Below are 17,628 nucleotides of genomic sequence, written 5' to 3' on the forward strand. Positions count from 1 at the left end.
GTCCTGGAGATCGACTTCTCAGAGCTTGTTCTGGAGGAAATCATTGGCATAGGGGGCTTCGGAAAAGTGTATCGAGCTGTATGGATAGGAGATGAGGTTGCTGTCAAGGCAGCTCGCTATGACCCTGATGAGGACATCAGCCAGACCATTGAGAATGTCCGCCAAGAGGCCAAGCTCTTTGCAATGTTAAAGCATCCCAACATCATTGCCCTCAGGGGTGTGTGTTTGAAGGAACCTAATCTTTGCCTGATCATGGAGTTTGCCCGTGGAGGATCTCTAAATAGAGTGTTGTCTGGTAAAAGGATACCTCCTGACATACTAGTGAACTGGGCAGTACAGATTGCGAAGGGAATGAACTACCTGCACGAGGAAGCAATTGTTCCTATAATTCACCGTGACCTGAAGTCCAGCAACAGTAAGTGCTACACAGTGAACAGCCAGGGTGCTGGGATACGGTTTGGGAAAGAAATCGTACAAAGAAAAGAGGGGAGTAGTGTTAACTGAGCGATCCTTTCTTGTGAACCACTGTATCCTCTAATTCAATACCAGAGGGGTTTATTTTTCTACAATATGTTGCTACAGACGACAGGAAACATGTAAATGCTTTCACTTTGTAGAAGCAACTTAAATGATTGGATGGAAAAGCAACTTTAGATGAGGCATGCTTCTCTAGTAGTTCATATATAAACAGTGTCTCAGGTTTATGGGCATTTCAGCAGACTCTTGAGTGTTGGAAGGTCTTGTTGACCTTAAAATGTGTATTCTTCCACTTTTTGGAAGGATAAATTCTCCTTTGGAAAGATAAATGCTCCCAAGCTTTCATTTTATCCACTGGATTTTGCTGTGTAGATGAGGTGCAAGCCTGTTTACCTTATGGGAAATTTAACCCATCCCTGCTAAATTGGATCTTCTCTCTATCCCTCATAGAGCTGGTGTTGACAGAAATGTTAGCTCGGGTAAATGAAATGTCCCAGTGGGTGCCCTTGTACACCCAGGACTTCAGCTGATGTTTGTGGTGCTTTACATGGGATGCGGCTAACCCATTAAGAGCATGGGGACTGAACTTTGGTAGCTACGTATCTGCGAAATCATGATGAATAGCTACTCTAATACTAATAGCATTATTGCCTGCTACTTGGGTATTGTCTTTGTAGTGTGTCTATTTTCCAAAACTTAAAATTGCCTTTAAGTCAAACGCGTGCATAGAACATTATTTATGAGTGTGGGAGCACACTGCTGCAGTGGTTTAGAGATCATAATCTCCTTTCCTGATGCCTGCATGCAGCTCTTTAGCCTTTCTCTCTGCTTGTCTATGTCTAGATAAGAGCAAACATGTGCCTGCATGTTGGCTGCAGTGGTTTAGATAGGTGGGTTGGCATGAACCCATTTTCATTATGGCTTGAGTTAATAAGAAGCGCTATGAACTGGGTGGCTGGGGTGTAGGCACATGTTCTCTTTTGCTTTGAGGGCAATAATATCTAGCAAAGAGGTCTGACAGATGGGAATTTTAATATCTTAAATAGATTCACTAGAGCTAGCATTAACCATTATAATGCTGTAAATTTCCAGGCCTTGCAGAATCTTCCTTTGGTTTTTTTTTTTGTTTTACCTCAAATCTTGTGGCGGTGAATTTATGTAGTTTGTTGTGAAGAGAAAAAAGTATTGCTAACTCTTTTTAGTGAGTTTGAAAATAGGAACTATGAGAGCTTTCAAATTAGTTTCTGTAATATTATTCTTATCATATTAAAATTTCCCTTTTTGTTAGAGTAAGGCAATCTTAACGTCTGTAAGGAGTTCCTAATATCTAAACCCTTCCCTTGCAGATGGCAGTATATATAGGCATATTGATAAATGCTGAAAAATGGAAGGATTGATTGGCTTGGTTAATGGATGACTGGCTGCATCTGTGAATAAGAAATATTTGCTTTTCAGTGTTGGGTCTCTCCTCCTTAACTAAGAAAATATTTACTTGCTTATTTTGCTAACAGGCTATTAAGACTTTATTGCTTAATGCTATCTGAACATTTTTGAGGTATAGAATGGAAGTAATTTCTAAATTAAAAAGCTGTTATCTCCCAGTATTTAATTGGTTTATTCAGACTAGAGGCTGCTAGTTGTAAAAGCGAAATGTATCAACCAGAGAACCAGCCTGACCAGAGGGACACCAGTGCACAATGTCACCAGCCAAACGCAGATATGGATGCTAGAAAACATCTGTATTGTCAGCAGCAAGAGTAAATGTCTCTTGTCACAGTGAATCAGCAGCACGTAATTGTGCTGCACTGTAAATTGTCAGTGAGAAGTTGAGGGTTTTGCTACATATGTTACTAGAATTTTCCTCATTTGAGAGGAAGCCATAGTAAAGGAAGAGGAAGAATGAATGGGAGTGCCTGTGAAAGGATTTAAAGATGTCTATGTTTGGAGGGGAGAGTTAGAGAATTTACATGGTGATCCTGACCAAAGATACTATCAGATCTAGTATGGAAATGAGGGGTATGGGAAAATTCCAGCCCAGCTAAGTCTGCAGAAAGCAGTATTAAATTTGGGAAACTAAATGTAGGAACTGGTACTGGAGGGAAAGACTTCAGATATTTTTAAGGAAAATTCATTGTTTTGTAACTGTTTTGAAGTAAGATGAATTAGTAACCTCAGGTATGGGATTGACATTACAACAGCTTTACATTTACATTACAACTTTACTTTGGCAATATAGAGTTCTTCATTCTGTGCTGTGTGGTGGAAGAGAAATTTTTAAAAATGTATACTATCTTAAACATTTGAAAATATATACTCTTTTCTGGCTGTATCTATAAAGCAAGTATCGTAAATATTAGATTATGACAATGGTGGAGGTTTTTGGGAGACTGTTGGTCTTTTCTGTTTGTTTTGGTTTTGTTGGTTGTTTTTTTTCTCCCAAAGTGTGTGTTATCTATACATGCAGATAGACTTAACTCATGGTTATCTGTAGGATAAACTACTTTGGACTACCCAAGTCATGTCTTTCCTGAATACCCTGCACTGCTGAAATCCCTTTTCCATTATATGGAATAAACATCTTGGAAATTTCTCTGCTCTGTTTTCTATAGAAAGCTTTTGACAAGTTTTGTAAAGATTAGTGGACTAAGTATGTTATTGTATCCTGATTTACATATAGCTTGCGTTTTCTGTGTTTTTCTGATGTACTTGGTTTCCTCAATTACTGTAAATAATTCAGAACAGTTTATGTTGTTAGCTTTGTGCCTGTAGAATTACAAGTTTGTGGCATTTTCTTTGAACAAGTTACCACCAACCCATAGGCAGTAATGTGACTGGAGAAGGAACAGCTTCCTTGTGCAAGAACTTGGAAAAGATTCTTGCGGACTTATTTCTTTCACGTACTAAACATCTACAAGTACTGTAGAGCTGTCATGGGAGCATCAGCTGTATTGATCTACTGATTGGTACTGCCTGTGTTTAGTAATAGGTAGCGATTTTCATACATCTCATCTTGCCTTCAAGCACCAGCTGGGACCTGCAGGATGAGTTAGCTTGGGAGTTAGAGAACAAGATGGGGGAGTGGGAAAGAACAGAGTTGCCTTATTTAAAATCAAATTTGTACTAGACTAGAAGAAAATCAGAGAATGCCTTGCTTTCAGATGTCCGCTTATATCTAGGCGGATACAGAATGCTTAAGGACAGTACTTCATGATGAACCTTTTAAGAAGGTCAGGTTACATTTTGAACAGTAAAATAAGTCAACTGGGCACCTTAATACAAGTTTGAGAAATTACCCTATGATATATATATATATTAGAATTTAATAAAAATAATTCTTTTAAATCTAAACTATTGCAGCTTGGTGGACTCAAGTAGTAGGTACCAAAACAATGCTCAGAATAGTTCTCAACATTTTGGGTGGCATAGTGAAGAACAGAACGTTTTGATTGCTTTGGGAGGTAACTCCATCTTGTATAGGGACTGAACCTCAGGGAGTTATTTGAAGATTCCAGGAGATGTCTGTTTCTTGAGATTCTCCTTGTCAAAAAGCACTCTCCAAACCAATTGTCTGTTTTCCTTATTTTAGCCAAAAAGGTGGACATTCTTTCCTGTTCCATTGTATTTCTTCATTTTTTTTTCTCCTTTTCATTATCATAACTTCATGTTTAATGCTAATACATTTAGAGGGTAGGAAAAGTGCCTTGTGCGTTTTAAGTACTGTGTTCATTTGAGCTAGATTTTTATTTTAAGTCTTGGAAGTTCTGAGGGCTGCCTTGTTTCATTGCTTTGGGGACACTATCAGGAAATCCTAGATAAAGATCTTTGCAGACCAAATTGCACACCTGTGATTTATTTTTAGAGACCTTGAAATTCTTTTGCTGAGTGTCAGTTCAGTTGGCAGTGAGTCTGGTAGACGAGTGTTCCAGTGGCATTAGCAACCTGCATATCAGTCATGTAACTCCACAACAGAAAGAAGATAACCCAGGAAAGCTATTTTGTTCTGCTGTGTGAGGCATTTGATTTTTTGGCATTTTAATGCAAGAGATTCAGTTCATTCCATATGAAAATTAATCTTATTAATCTGACGATCCTCTCTGGCCTCTTTTTCTTCTCTTTGTCTGGTGATATTGCTAACCTTTCCCTCTTCAACTGCATATTGGTGCTCACCACAGTGTGTGTTACAGAATTAGTAGTAGGCCTCTCCCAATGTGAAGGCTCCTAAATAATCAAGATGCTGAGCCATAGAACAAAAGCAACTAGGAATGCCCACTGAAGTCAACATCACTGTTTAATTAGCACAGCTCTTAGAGTTTCCCTTTCTCTTATCCGTGATTTGAGTCTCATTTCTGGCCAGAGGAAGGTGCTTGGCACATAATGTTTAGGATCGAAAAGGATGGTCCTGTTGGTTTTGAAGTACTGTATATAATGAGGCTAGTCCTGTTTGTTTCTGTTTGTCTGTCAATGTTAGATATACCAGCATTACTATAGGAATAATGACAGTTAACTAATGCTGCAGACAACTAGCAAAAACGTATTTGCTCTCTTTTTTGACTGGCTCAGCGAAATGTGTTTGTTATTTGCACTACATTGAAAGATTTTGCTGGGGGTGTTCATGCCAGTTAGCAAAGTGCTTTATAAAAGTCCCCATGTTTGTGTTCCACAAAGTGGCGCAGAAGATTAGCAGTAAAGTGACGTGGCTAAGATCAAAGAAAGAGGTATGGACAGAGCTCAAAATAAACCCAATAATTCTGATTCAGGCAAGTGAGTAGTTCTTCCCTGCTAGTTCTTTGCAGGTGTTTGCTGCTTCTACTTTTTGGACCACCAGGGTAAGCTTGTGGTACCCTGAGATTCAAGACTCGAGCTTTCTAAAGAATTCCAAACTCTGCTATAGCTTTGCTTACTTATTTTATGCAATTGTTAGCATCTTTATGAACAGAAAAAGGCTTAATAGAGGTGTTTTTCACATGGTCACTGGACAGTTTTTCCTAGGACTTATGATATTCCTTGTTTTCCTTACTCTTTTTTTTTTTTTTAAAGTATGGGTGGAATTTAGAAGCAGAGATTCCTTGCAGCTAGTTCAAATCCACCCCAAGGACAACAGGACTTGAATGTTACATACCAGTCTTGAGAACATGTGATTAGTTATTTCATTCCTTGTTGCAGTATTCACTGCAACATCCATTCATAATTGACAGTCTTCTGTTGGTCTTTTCAGGGAAGGAAAAGTCTTTAATGTAAACCTCTCGCTCTGTCTGGCAGTGTCATAGAGGAGAGCTCTTCCAGGGTCTGCGTAAAGTATGTTGGCAGGGCAGTTGGGAAGTCTGCACTATTATTGCTGCTTCTGATACTTCAGTGTAATTTGCTGACTAACTCTGATGTTGTGCCTTCTATCAGAGTGGATTTCCTTTGTCAGTGCAATTAAATGAGTGTGAGTAATGCTTCGTGTAAAGTATAGTGAAACTATTTCAATGGCATCTGAATGCTTTACACTGGGTTAATAACTGATCTGGCCTTAGTTGGGTGGTCCCTTGCCCTGTAAGAGGGTAGTGGTAAAAATGTGAGATTTTTTGGGGGGGAGGACGACAGCTAGGAGATTATTTTTATGCAGATGTTCTCTGGTTCAGTTCAGGGAGCAAAAATCAGTAAACATCTATTTTTTTTTTTTTTCTTTAGATTTAAAAAGTGTGTACAGTAAAAATCAAGCCTTTCAAATAGCCTGAATATACTTCTAAGGGTGATTAAGGATGACTTTTCAGGTTCTGCCCTTAAGCAATTATCTGAAACTATGGACATTGTATATGATATTGCTAATGGTGCATTAACTCCTAGTTCTGGTTACTCTGCTTATTTCTCTGTCTCCCCAGAGCATCAGCCTTTGTGCTGACATCCTGGTCTCTTGTACTGTGGTTGAAAAAAAACTCCAAATAACTGATTTTAGCATGTGGTAATGTGATGATGAAATTCATACCAGTTATACTACAACTTTTTGTTGAACAGAATGAAAAACATATTTTAATTTCATGTGTTATTAGTGCAGAAGATGTAACTTATATCTGTCAGTGTTGCTAATTTTTAAGCTCTTGAAACACTGGGAATTCACAGAAGTAGGGTGACGGTTTACTTTGTGGGGGTGGTTTTTTTATTTAGCTTGTCTGAATTAGTGCAAGTGCTTTCCTCTCTGAAAGATTTGACAGATGTTTTCATGTTGCAGTCTTATTTTCAGTATGTTTTAGTAGGTTTCTGAGCATTCCAAAATTAAAATACATCTCCTGTAAATGGTTTGTTTTAGTTGAATATGAATTGATGTCTTCACTGTTAATTGCAAGTCAAAATAGAAAGACTTTATGGAATAAGTTTGATGTCCACAAGTACACTTTGGTCTCCTCCTGCCCACACCAAGTAGCAAAAAGACAATTTCACAAATGGAATTCCTTATTTTTGTAGACAAGAATGGAAAGAGTTCCTCTCATTTTTTAAGAAGTGAAATTGTGTCTATTACTTTTAAAAACATAGCTAACGTCCTTTTCATGTCTTTGTTTCACTGCATATATTTTTCTGCAGGGTTGTTCTTGTTCCAAAAAAAACCCCAAACAAAACCCCAGAGTTATGACATGAAGCATTTTCTCTAAATTGTGCAAATGGAACCATAGAACAGATATGAGCAGACCTGAGCACCATCATGCAGGAGGTATACCTAGGCATCGGCATGCTGCTCCCATGAATTTGCTGTCTGACCATCTGTGGGATAAATCTGTGTTTTTTCTGAAATTTCTAAGTAGCAAGTAAAGAGTGAGAACAGCCTTCTTGTGGCATTTCTGGGAAGCTAGAATAACCTTTTCAACTCCTTTTTTGTTTTGTTTTGTTCCCACATCAATAAACTTAGTTTGAATTTTGAGAGATTTCTGTCAGCAGCTTCATTTTTGCTTTTTCTCGTCGAACAGTTCCTTTCAGAATTTCAGTGTATCCAAAGCAAACTCATACTTGGAGCATTAGAAGTTAAGCACAGTCTTGCTCTTTGAAGTGATGATTCATCACCCAAGATGATTCCTTAAAATTAAGTAATCCCATTTTGAAGATAGTGCGTATTCCCTTATGACAAGGCAAGGAAAGCCTTAAGCTGTTGGAAAGAATACAGGATATAGCACGTGATTTTAAGTAGCTGCTTTTTGGTACATGTTTACTTTCTGATTCTAGAATAGTTTCAGTTAGATTGGTGTGACTTTGATTTCCAAAAGTTTGCCAGAGTTGACGGGCATATCTGATAATTGCTTCTTGATTGTCCAACTGCTAATGGAAAGTTAAATTCAGCCTTCTTAAGGCCTGAACTTTTTCCAGATAGGAAAAAGAAATAATAACAGAACCTCACGCACTAAGGAGAGAAACTATCACAATGTATAAGGATTTATAATTCTGTTGGTTGGTTTCATCAGTGTTTCTTAAGGTCTGGGAGAAGAGGACACACTCGCATAATAGTACATCTTTTGGGTCCCTGCCCATAGAAGAGTTGTAAAGGTGGTAAAGGCAGCGTGGTGCAGCATCATGTAGGGTTCTCTTCAGAAGGAAGTTGCCGGAGGGTAGACAGCCCTCCTATGAGCTCTTTGTGTTACTACCACACACAGCCCTTCCACTTCACTTCCTAAAAGCATTGTTTTATTACCCCGGCTTTTATTGTAACACTATCTTTTATTAAAAACACCCTCCCAAAACACCAGACTCTGTCTAATACACATAGGGATTTCAAATTATCTCTGAAATCCTGTATGTGCTTTGAATGCTGTACTAAAGTCCTGGGTGACTTTTAGAGCTGCAAGCCAAGCTACTAGTTAGCTGTACAACATCTTCCTCTGATGTTTCATCAAACAGGCCTCTGGAATTTGCTTTGGCTGTTAAGAAATGTTAAGATATGCTGTTTGTATTACAACTGGAAACCTTCATTTAAAATGTGAGCATGGCTTCAACCTTGCTGATTTAAAACTTCTGTTTAGATGTGTAGCAAATAATAGTCTGTGCACCAATAGCTCCATTTACTAGTAACAGGTAAATATTTCTACCACTAAGATTTTGTTTATTGCAATAATTGCTGTGCTTAAATTGAGGATTCCTAGGGGGTTCTTGGGGTACTGTAAAGAAGTGCTGGTATGGATAATTGCTGTAAAGATGGTATGTGTAAGGACAGTTGGATGTATGTGAACCAGGCCATGTGGTCCACTTGCCACAAAAGTATCACAGGATTTTCTGTTGTTTCTTCTCTTTGAGTATATGCGTAGGAAAAGGTGTTAGAGAGAATAGTCTGTAGTTGCTTTTGACTTTGCATTGTTCAAGGATCCTGAAAATAAGAAAAATCCAATAACTGATTAATAGAACTCAATATGCCCAATTCTGCTTGTCAAAGTTTTGTAATCTTGCCCTTGGATTTATTGATTTGCTTTTTCTTGTTTGATGTAATCAGTCACACAGTGTGTGACTTTGATATGATTATGGTCATCTGGTAACTGGGGAATATTCCTAATGCCTTGTCAGGGTACTGTGTACTCACACTCTTTGATCACAGAGTAAGCTGGGTCAGAAAACTAACAGAAATCTAACACATCAAAAAGTGAGCAGCTTTCTGATGGCTTTACTGCATGAGCTGTTACCTTGCATGGACTTTGCTGTGCAACAGTGCAGGACTACCCTCTTTCTCAGCAGCTGGCAACTTGTTCTGCTCAGTTTAAGGTAAAACTCTGCAGTATTCAAGAAAGTCTGAATTTCACTATTGTCAGCTGTAGCTTGGTGTTGATCATGCATCTTGGAGCCTTTTAACATTTGTTCTGATGAATGGAAATACAGCTCTCTTCTTAAGGCTTTTTAATTAAATCTAGTTTAAAAAAGAAACAAATAGAAATAAACCACCAAAAAAACAGCTTCTGGTGTGGTTTGTGCTGCTGCCTGTGAAGTTTTTATGTCTTCCTTACCTTCTGGATCATGGAGTACCAGCCTATTCCAGGAATGAATAGTACTTGGTGTTCACTGACTGTTTCATAGACATGTCTTAATTGAAGCTAGAGCAAAATGGTTCTGTGCTACTTTTCATCATGAGTTTCATGTTTCTGTTTGCCTGGAAATGGCTCCCACTGAACCAGCGTTATTACTAGATCTCTTTTCAGACATCTCTTGAGCGACAATTAATGAATGTCATTCATGTGGTTCTGCTCTTGCCTTTTTTTGTTGTTGCTTAATACAGTTCTTGACTTGTTGCAAGCTTTCAAACTGATACGATTTGGCAAAGCACTATGTTGGGTACAGATGTAACTGTTTTTTCCATGGAATATTCAACTGATTATGAAGAGTACAATAATCCATGCCTGAGCTAGAAGGTTGTTCCAGTGTAAGCAGTGTGGTAGGATTTAGTCTGAAACCAGAGCTGAACAGCTCCGTTTCTACAGGAAACTCACCTGAGTGTTCTCCAGGAGCATTCAAAATGTTTTGTACCTGATCACTAAAGCGATAAGACTTTTTCAGCTTGGCTAGGTGAAAGGATCGATTCTAAATATATCGTGGCTCTGAAGGCCTTTCCTATCCCCTCCCCCATTATGCATTAGCTCTTTAGAGTTACTGTACTGCACGGCTTAAAATCCAAGAACTGCTGTGCTGTCACATCCATCACCTCCTCTAGGTTGATAGAAGAGGACAGTCGGCCAGCTTTATGGATTTGCTGAACCCTCACTCGTACCCAATGATTAAAAAGCTTTTGCTTCCAAGGTACATATTTTTTTAAATGTGTTGCTCCTGGATGGTTAGTAATAAAAGTGAGAAAATACTTGCTTATTACTAGAGACAATATTTAGATTCTTTGTTTTTTCTTCTAAGATGTGAAATTTTGAGTGAGTCTTAAATTCTGTGCTCTACAGGATCTTATGCAACACTTAGCCTTCTGCACCACAAACAAATATTAGAATAAAGATGCAGTCCTACTGAAACAAACGGCAGAGTACCCAGCAGAAGGTAGGTAAAGGCTGCATGCAGAAAGCCCGAATGCGGTCCATGTGCAGATCTATTAATCGCTTTAAGTACTTTGAATGCAGGATCAAGAGCAGATTGCTCATTATTTGGATACTTGTGAAGCAAAGCTGTGCAGGCTGACTATGGAAGGTAGAGCTGAAATTGCAAATTAGATTTTGGCAAACCACTACAATATGAGGTCTCATTTTGGAGTGAGTTTTTGAAATCCTTTCCCAAAAGCTTAGTTCTGTCCTCAAGGCCGTATGCCAGTGTACCACCAATAGGACTTAATAATTAAAAAAAGGAACACCTGGCAAGCTCAGTACCTTGTCCCCTTTGCAATAATGCTGCTTTTTTGACTTGTTAGGTAAACTGCAGACTTACTAGCTAGCTCCTGGCTTTCTGAGACCATGACTCTCAGACAGTGCAGCAGCAAGAAGCAATATATTAAGGCTATCTTTTTATCTAACATCCAGTATTTCCCACCACCACCATCCAAGCTGAAATGCATCTTGGGAAGTTTTGTTTATTCATAGGAGGTGAAAATGGGATTGGAACAATCATAGTAAATTCAGTGAAGCCATCTTCTATGCAAGGGCATTTTTATTTGGCCTATGGTTGCTTTTCTCCTTCAAATAAAGACTGGTCAAAAACTACAGGACTGTGGTTAACATTTGCTATTACTTTAGTAGCTTTTAAATAAGAACCCTGAAGATTTCAGGGGTATGAGTACAAAAAATACTGTAAACTGAAATTGACTATCCCAATTGTGAAATTCCAGGGTGTGCGTGTCAGGGAAAAAATTAAAATTTAAGTGTAGTATTGACATTTTAGTGTTTATGGACCCTCTGGCTAGGAGTAGAAGTTCTCAGAAAGTGCCTTGAGAGCTGTCCTAGCTTGGATAACTTTATTCTGTGGTCTGAAAAACAAACCCTTAGAAAACATACGGGGTTGGGTGAGGAGATTCTTTGTTCAAGACAAGGTTTCCTGTAACAGATTGGCTTGGTTTTGGACACATTCTGCTGTGGGTGGGAGAGTCTGCATCCTATGATATTAATCAGATGTCTTTCCTCTCTGGCACACCTTCAGCTTCAGTAAACCTTTAGCTGACTTCTGAAACTTGTGTAAAGCAATTTTTTGATAAATTTGGAATTGTTTGGAAGTGGAAATACTCTGTTTCCTTCAACTCTTGTACTTGACAGTTCTGCTGTATTGCTGGCAGGGAGAAGTTTAATGGTGGTACTTCCTCATACAGGTCTGAGTTGCTCTTAAGTCCTACCATGGAAAAGATTTGCAGCTTTTAGAACTGAAACCCTGCTCATGTTTTGCATTTAAGGGTCTCGGAGTGAAAAAGTATTGGTTTCAGCAAAGGTTTTACTCTGTTCTTTTCTTTCTTGTAAGGCTCTTGCACCTGGGATTTGATGGACTCTGTATGTGGTACATCTCCTTACAGTACTTGAATTATCTAAATGGAGGAAGTGGATGGGCTGATGCTTATCCACTGTCTGATAGAACTTTTGCCATTTTGCATTTTGATAAGTCAAGCCGCAGTAAGCCGTTCTGTTTGCAGGATGGAGGAAGAAATAAAATGTGTCCAATATTCCCACCCACAGTGAGTACTCAAGTGCAGCAGTGGTCTTTCACACTCCAGCTATGACAGGGTAAGCATTAGTTCCCCTCTTTGTAGCCGGCTGTTGACCTTACTGCTGTTGAAAACAGTGATCGTACAGTAACAGATGAACAAAGGCCTATGGGAAAACGAATCTGGTACTAGGCTATTGTATCTATAGGCGGTTGAATTGCTCTGGAGTGATCTGCAGAAACACCCAACTGCAGCAAAAATGCATGTTATTATTCTGGGAGAGAAGGTAAGTTAGGTAGAGTAGTGTCATTCCATGTGAGTTTGAGTTCCTTTGCCATTTTTCAGCCTTTGAGGTCTTAAGTAGTGGTCGTCTTGCTTCTCTTCAGTCTAACAAAATGAGAATAGGTATGGTGAAGCATTGGGACTAAAGGAGAAATCTAGTTGAGAGTCCAGATAAGAATATGGGATGCTGGGGAAAAAACTTCACTAAGTCTGTGCAGGTAGTTGGATGGCTACTTAATGATTTAAATATTAGAATGAAATGTTTCTACACCAAGTAAAATAACAAAGATGACATATTTATCCCTTTTATATTCCTTCCTCTTGTCCCTTTCACCCACCCATCACTGTTGCTGCCATCTCTGCCATCTAGCTCGTGGACTGTGTAAGCAGATGATGTGGCTCTAAGGAGACAAGAGTACAGCACAAAATAATGAGTAGGGGCTCTTGGGAATGGGTGTGAGTGGGGTGTGCTTGCAGGCTAAATACTTTTGCTGGAGTTTTTTCCTCAAGTTTTGATATGACTTCTTTCCCCATTCCTGGAATCTTGGTTGGCAAAGCGTTTGACTCACAGCTGTGCTAATGTTGGTGAAGACTGGAACAGAACTACTGAAGTGCACTGACGCTTACAGGTATTCAGATATTTCCACCACTTTTAGGTTTTTCAGACCTTCTCAACTCTGCATCATCAAGTTGCTGTGTCTGGTAGTTTGCAGTCAGGGCCTTACCTGGGACCTACACCACCCCCTCTGTCTCTAGGTTCAGGAGCTTCCTTTAAGCTCAAACTAACTTGGAGTACCTTCATAAGCAGATTTTCTCACATTTCTGGCAAACAAGCTTCCGATACTTTCTTCAGATTATTCTCCCAACCTGTTTCAAAGCACCACTATCAACCCTAGCACGCTAGAAACACTGATAATGGTAGGTGTCTCTATGAAGGATTAATAAAGCTTCAAAATGTAACAATACAACACATGAGTTAATGTTGCTTTATCACTAGATAGTAGCCTTGTTGTTTCATGGTCTGCCTAGAACTGTAGTATTTAAATAAAAGAATGGCAGGTATTCTGGCACTAAAATACTGACTGTATTGTCTCAGTTGAGGAAAAGTTCTGTGGAAGTTAAATGTGAAGCCAGAAACCATCCATCAAGTCAGAGGTATATCCCGGTGTATTGCAGACAACAAATCCAGCTTTTTTCCCCTACAGTAGAGATCCTTGTCTTCTAACCTGCTCCCTTCCATATTTCTTCCTGTATGCTTTCAGTTCTCATTGCACTCAGTCCCTCTCTTCTTTTTTATTTCTCCCTTCACTTAATGATAGTTTCCATCAGACTTTCCATCACTGTTTCCATCAGGCTTCATGTTCATTAGCTAACAGATTCCTGTTCTTGTGTGCCAGGTGTACTGCGTAGCATCATGCACAGGTAAATGGCTTGGTGTGAACTGTAAGCTGGGCCATACAAGAAGCTACCCTTTATTTTTTTCAATGTCTTTTGTGTTCTTTATACACACACACACACACTCTGGACTTGGAAGGGGAGCATGAAGTTGCTGATGCAACTGTTGTCATGCAGTATGGGGGCAATGGGCAGTTTGGTGGTTAACTATTGTGGTGATATTGCAAGGTAATCTTGCTTTCCTTGGTATTCTGTCATCAATTTTTGCCTCAAGTTAAGAAGTTCTTTATTTTCTTGGCGTGCTGCGTGCTAAATTGGGAACGCAACAGAAGAATGGTTGAAGAAGATGAAGCTAGTACAGCCAGAAAGTTTTAGTATGTCTGATTATTCGTACTATTTTGTGCAGTAGACAGCAGCCCTTCATGTGTAAAAATGGGCTACTTTTGTGGTGGGTGATCTCGCTATAGTAGTTCTTCCCTGAATGTTGTTCTGCTTCTGAAGTGATGAGTCAGCTTTTAGCACAAGCAAAGCAAAGGAGTGAGTACTCTGTTCAGCACTACGCTATGCAGATGAACCTAATCCTTTCTTTGGGCTGAGAAACCAGAAAAATGGAATTATGTGACCATTGCTGCCTTGTCACTTCATTTTGACAGTGAGATGAAATGAGGAACCACTTCCTGCCAGTTCTTTGATGTTACTATGGACTGGATCAGGATGGGTTAAAGTGTTTGTTTCCCTACTTGCTCTTTGCTACTACAGTGGCCCACTGGAGACTAGGAATGCTGTCTGAACTGTCCAAAAGTGTGGCTGAAAACTAAAATAACCCTCCCAAAAGAAACAAGTAAAAAGTCTGACAGTGCTAATGCCTTTCAGGAGAAGTTTGTGTTTATGAGAGGAGGTTATAACATATTTTCTGGCTCTGATGGTGTAATATGAGCAGAACAGAGGATTAGAACAGGACCTGTTAATTTTGTTGCAAGAAAAATGTTCAGAATTTCCCTTGTGAAACCTTTCCTTCTGTGAATGTAATTTACCTCTTTAAACTATCTTTTCATGCGTACTAGAGGTAGTACGGTGCTGGATGAAAAAAACTAGAAGGTGTATAACTGAGGTTTTATAAAGTGACCAACTTAACACCTAAGTAAAGCTTTATCATGTTTGTTTTAGTGATCGAATTGAAAGATTCAGTGCAGGTGGTTTATCTGTTTACGTAGGGTAGAAGAGTGTGTTTGGAAGAAGAGTAGATAGGTTTGAGAAGAAGAAAATTAGAAGAAAGGGATAGAAATGTGTATATTATGGCAAAAGGAAAGAGATCCAAATCAATTAGTGCTTCTAGCATAATTGGAAAGAGGAAAACACATGTTGTAATAGAAATAAGTTGGGTTAAGCAGAATGGAAAATATATCAACAATGCAGTTATTTGCATTGGAACACTATAATAAAGTTGAGAATACTCCCAAAACAAAGTTTGCTCAGCAGTTTTAAACTTCTTACTGCAATGGCTAAGAAGCAGGAGTGATACTGACATACTAGGTGTGGTTTACCCAGCCCTCTTAGGGTTTATTAAAATGTAGGTACAAGTAGTTCAAAGGATGTACAGTTTTACCTTGTCATGGTGTAAAGATTGGGGTATATTTGTATATCTGGTCTCATGTCTTTCTGGTAGAAGCATGAGTAATGAAAATACAGTTGGTTTAATATCTGGAAATGCGGTCCCCCTTGCAATGTGGCTTTGTGTGTTTTACAAAGATGTTCACCATTGACTTCTCAGTTGATTCAGTGATCATTAAGGTGAGTGGTGCAAGATGCAATGAATTATGACCTCCAGCTGCCTTTGTGGGCCAAGGGACAGTTTTATTTAAGACTGATTTAACTGTAGTACCAATTTGAGTTACTTTAGCTGTCCCACTAATAGAACGGTATTTTTCTGGAAACTTAATTTTAAAAAGGTTCAGAACACGGAGATAATCTTGCAACTGTGAGTAAATTAGTTTTCACCAGATGGCTCTGTAACATCTGGTGTGTTGTGGAACTTCTCTAATTGAAATTGCTTACTTATACCAGACCACAGAGATTCATGCGGTTTGAGTTTGGGCACTTAGCACAGATGTGCCTCTAGTCAAGAGAGGCTCCTGTACAGAGTAATTCAGAGCATGTATGTTAGACTTATGCTTGGAATCCCCTTCTGGAGAGGCTTTGTCTTTTCTGACTGTGTTTGGAGCCTAGGAAGACTGCCTTCTGCGATGTTGTGAGTTTGTTCTATCCAAGCCAGGTTTCACTATAATGATCCATGAAGATGGAGGAGGGGGAAGGGGAAGAAATTCATCTTTTGAACATGTGAGGCTGTGGTAGGTGTGCATCTGTTTCATGCATGCAAGACAGAATTTCATCTCTGGAAATGTTTATCACTTGCCTCCAGGGCAGCCCTTCTGTAGTTTTATCTTACAGTTTATGGCAGAGCGGAAACTTGCCTAGCATTTAATTTGTTAATTTTTTTAACTCCAGTCTGTATTCCTTCAGAATTCATTTGATCCTCTATTTTGCCTACTTAGAACTCACCAGTGGTTTTGGGTACTGGTACAGGATGCCTGCAGTAAAAAAAATGTTAAAGTGGAAGGTTTCAGTGTTTTCACTGCAGTGATCTCTTCTTCTGAAAGGGCATAGAATAGTCCTAGATACATATAGTCCCGATCCTAAACACACGCTAGTGCAAGTTCATGAGTTGCTAGTGAAAGTTCAATATTCTAACATGAAGCTACACCTTTGGAACTGTCCATAAATGTCTCATTAGACCAATAGCAGCCTTAACTCCTTCCTTCCGTTAAATGACTCTACCCTGTCTAGTGCCCCACAGAGCAGGCATTTCCATAATGACTTGCAGTGACAAAACCAAACTGAAGATCCAGTAGCAGCAACTACATAAAATCTGAACGCTACAACAGTATCTTAGAAATCTTAAGTTGCTTTTTGTATTGCTTTGGATACTAGGGCAGATTTTTTCTCTCTAGTAAAGCATAATAATGTGGAATGGGGTGGAGCAGGAGGAAGAGCTGACTTGGTGTCAGATACCATTGTGTCAGTCATACTTGAGTGGGACTGTTTCTGTGAGGTGTATTTTCAGTACAAATCTTTGTGTAGACAACAAAAGCATCTGAGTTGGCCCTGGCTCTAGAAAAAAAAAAACCACCTCGTTCTTCTTGAAGTCATTGATAATACAACTGTGACTCATGAAATTGAGAATCATCCCCTTTGGGATCTGTTTTCACTGGGACCTGTGTACTTCTAAAGACTTGATTACTTTCGGTAAGTCTGACACTGCATTCTGTCAAAAGCCTGCTAGCTATTAATACACATACAGAATGATACTTAAGCTGGAGAAGGTAAACTGGCTTCACCTGACCTCAAGAAGTTGATTTCCATCACTTCCAGCTCTGCTAGAAAAGCTGCTAGCTCAAATCACAGACAAGGATAAGAGGATCTTAGGTACATCATCAGTTCTCCCCCCGCCTTACTTAGTAGGAAAACATCTTTAAATGGTACCAGCATTAGCTGAGTTAACTCCCCATCACTCTTTGTGCAGATTGAGACTGGAATGAGAAATTCCAGTTGTATCAGGGAAGTCTCTAATGACACTTCTGTTTCAGCATATACTGTTGCCTACTAACTGAAGAGTATTAGACCTGGTGAAAGATCGGGTTAATGGCCAGCATTCAATGATCTGCAGAAGGTACTGAATGAAGATGCTCTTTGTAAACTTTATCAGGCTGCTTTGGCTCTGGCCTCTTAACTATTGCTTCAACAGTCAAAACAATGATGGATGGAGACAGGGTAATGTGTATTTAGATATAGGGTTAAGTTAAGTATGGGGTCGGAGACAGGGTTACATTGCTTTGACTGACACCACCTTAGCC

The 17,628-nt window shown here is 39.2% G+C and overlaps 1 protein-coding gene across 1 annotated transcript in view; it reads left to right on the forward strand.

Moving 5' to 3' along the window:
• Positions 1–9: 9 nt before the first annotated feature.
• LOC104159782 (mitogen-activated protein kinase kinase kinase 9-like) overlaps positions 10–17,628 on the forward strand; it is a 45,259-nt gene continuing 27,640 nt past the window's right edge. The window contains 1 exon segment of the mRNA XM_009697777.1: positions 10–415. Within this exon segment, the coding sequence (XP_009696079.1) occupies positions 184–415 (232 nt within the window). The 5' untranslated portion in view covers positions 10–183.

The sequence above is a fragment of the Cariama cristata genome, unplaced genomic scaffold, assembly GCF_000690535.1.
Source record: "Cariama cristata isolate BGI_N322 unplaced genomic scaffold, ASM69053v1 scaffold5603, whole genome shotgun sequence".
Taxonomy (NCBI): Eukaryota; Metazoa; Chordata; class Aves; order Cariamiformes; family Cariamidae; genus Cariama; species Cariama cristata.